We start from the raw sequence: 1,676 nt of genomic DNA, 5'->3' as shown, positions 1-1,676 counted from the left end.
TCCCGTAAGTCTATGAATCTGTGCTCAAACCAATTATCTACTAGGTTTGCACGGGGAAGTAAATGTTATACTTCAGGGCCCAAATCTTGGACACCGCTTTCTGCGATAGGAACAAATTTGTCGTCGATCTGTACTAATAATATGGTTCGGTCTACGTGAGATCTTTTGTTTGGGTCTTTGTGGCAAGGGACCCATTTGTGCACTACCTGAAAGAAAAATAACATGTATAGTGAAATGCCTGTATCTTAGTTTGTAGGTTCATCTGGCAGTTTTCAACAATTTCTGGGCTGGTTTCCATGTTCTTAGTTTTGACTTTTCGTGTTTCAAGAGACACATCGCTGTCTTCAGATAAAAGTTTAAAAGTGAAGATCAAATCCTTCTATGTTATATCCATGAAATTGTTCAACTATTTACACTTAGAAATAATACGAGGGTTGTCCGTAAAATACGGTTACCAGTTAATTTTCACAATGAAAAACATGTTTATTGGCATTAAATAATACGTATGTGGAAAGCTTAGTCTTTTATCTATTTTTCTACTGAATCGCCATTGAAATCGATGCATTTTTGTATGCGGTATACCATCTTTTGTATGCTTGCATGGTAGAACTCTCCCGCCGTGCCACGAACGCAGCTTAAAACCACTTCTTTCATTTCGCAACCGGAGAGGACCTGAAAGAAGATGCTTTAAGCTACCTTTGTGGCGCGACGGGAGAGTTCTACCATGCAGGCATACAAAAAATGGTATATCGTATGCAAAAAATGCAAAAATGCATCGATCTCAATGTTCATTATGTAGAAAAATAGGTAAAAGTCTAAGCTTTCCACATTTCCATGTATTATTCAATACCAATAAACACGTTCTTCATTGTGAAAAATAACTGGGAACCTTATTTTACGGACAACCCTCATATAAAGCTTCGCAATGATGCCTCATTGTTATCGTGACACCATTACAGAGGCTTATTCAGTTTGTCAGACTCTAATCGTAAATGACAGAAACCGGCACTATTAACTAACTGTTGTGTATGATATTTGTTGACATTTTGCAAAAAAATGTTCAAAATTATTTTTTTTACATTTTTGTTTAGTTTATTCGCTTCGTTTATTTCCACAAGTCATAATTTTGTACTTCATTCATTTGATTCCTAATTATACTTGAAAGAAACGATTCCTTTCGACTTATCAGAAGATTGTAAAGGCCACACTGTATATCACATTTTATAATAATGGGCATGAAATTGCAAACGACTTACCGGTCCTTCCATACCAGTCTCGGGAACCCAATCCTTCCAATGCGTTCTCCCTCCTCTAATCCTCATATACTCCGTCGGCCACGATACGTCTATTCTTCTTCCAAGATTAATTGCGTCATATACTAAATTTGGATCGATTATCTTAACAAAAACAAAAATAAATAAATTTCACCATTAATCCATGTAAATTATGAACTTACTCTGACTCTTGAAGACACAAACTCCTTCTCGGTATCGTTTATATCCCCTAATCTTTCATCTGCTCTCGCTTGTGCATCCGGGGCCTGTGACACTGCCCTGTCGTCGCGCTCCCTGAAGAGGCCGGCTAAACTGGCTAACGTTGAACTGGTAGGTTTTCCCATCGAGACTAAACTACCCCTGTTGCCACCTTAAAAAATCATTATCAAAATAAAAAAAAAA

General features: G+C 37.3%; 1 protein-coding gene across 1 annotated transcript; it reads right to left on the bottom strand.

Annotated features, from left to right (window-relative positions):
• Window positions 1-17: 17 nt before the first annotated feature.
• On the bottom strand, window positions 18-1,639 carry LOC108916849 (pecanex-like protein 1). Its single transcript, XM_018723161.2, has 3 exons — window positions 1,457-1,639; window positions 1,257-1,397; window positions 18-206 (listed from the first exon to the last, which is right to left on the bottom strand). Exons 1-3 carry the CDS (start codon window positions 1,616-1,618, stop codon window positions 66-68), a joined length of 444 nt encoding a protein of 147 aa, XP_018578677.1. The 5' UTR covers window positions 1,619-1,639; the 3' UTR covers window positions 18-65.
• Window positions 1,640-1,676: the final 37 nt, after the last annotated feature.

Source organism: Anoplophora glabripennis, unplaced genomic scaffold (assembly GCF_000390285.2).
Source record: "Anoplophora glabripennis isolate ALB-LARVAE unplaced genomic scaffold, Agla_2.0 scaffold8509, whole genome shotgun sequence".
NCBI classification, from domain to species: Eukaryota; Metazoa; Arthropoda; class Insecta; order Coleoptera; family Cerambycidae; genus Anoplophora; species Anoplophora glabripennis.
Note: the sequence above shows the minus strand (reverse complement) of the source record. Positions and strands in the feature narration are given on the sequence as shown.

Coding starts and splice junctions, on each gene's coding strand:
- LOC108916849 (XM_018723161.2), bottom strand. CDS start 1,618: ATGGGAAAACCTACCAGTTCAACGTTAGCCAGTTTAGCCGGCCTCTTC. Junction 1,398..1,456: donor TTGTGTCTTCAAGAGTCAGA/GTAAGTTCATAA, acceptor GTTTTTGTTAAG/ATAATCGATCCAAATTTAGT. Junction 207..1,256: donor AGACTGGTATGGAAGGACCG/GTAAGTCGTTTG, acceptor TTTTTCTTTCAG/GTAGTGCACAAATGGGTCCC.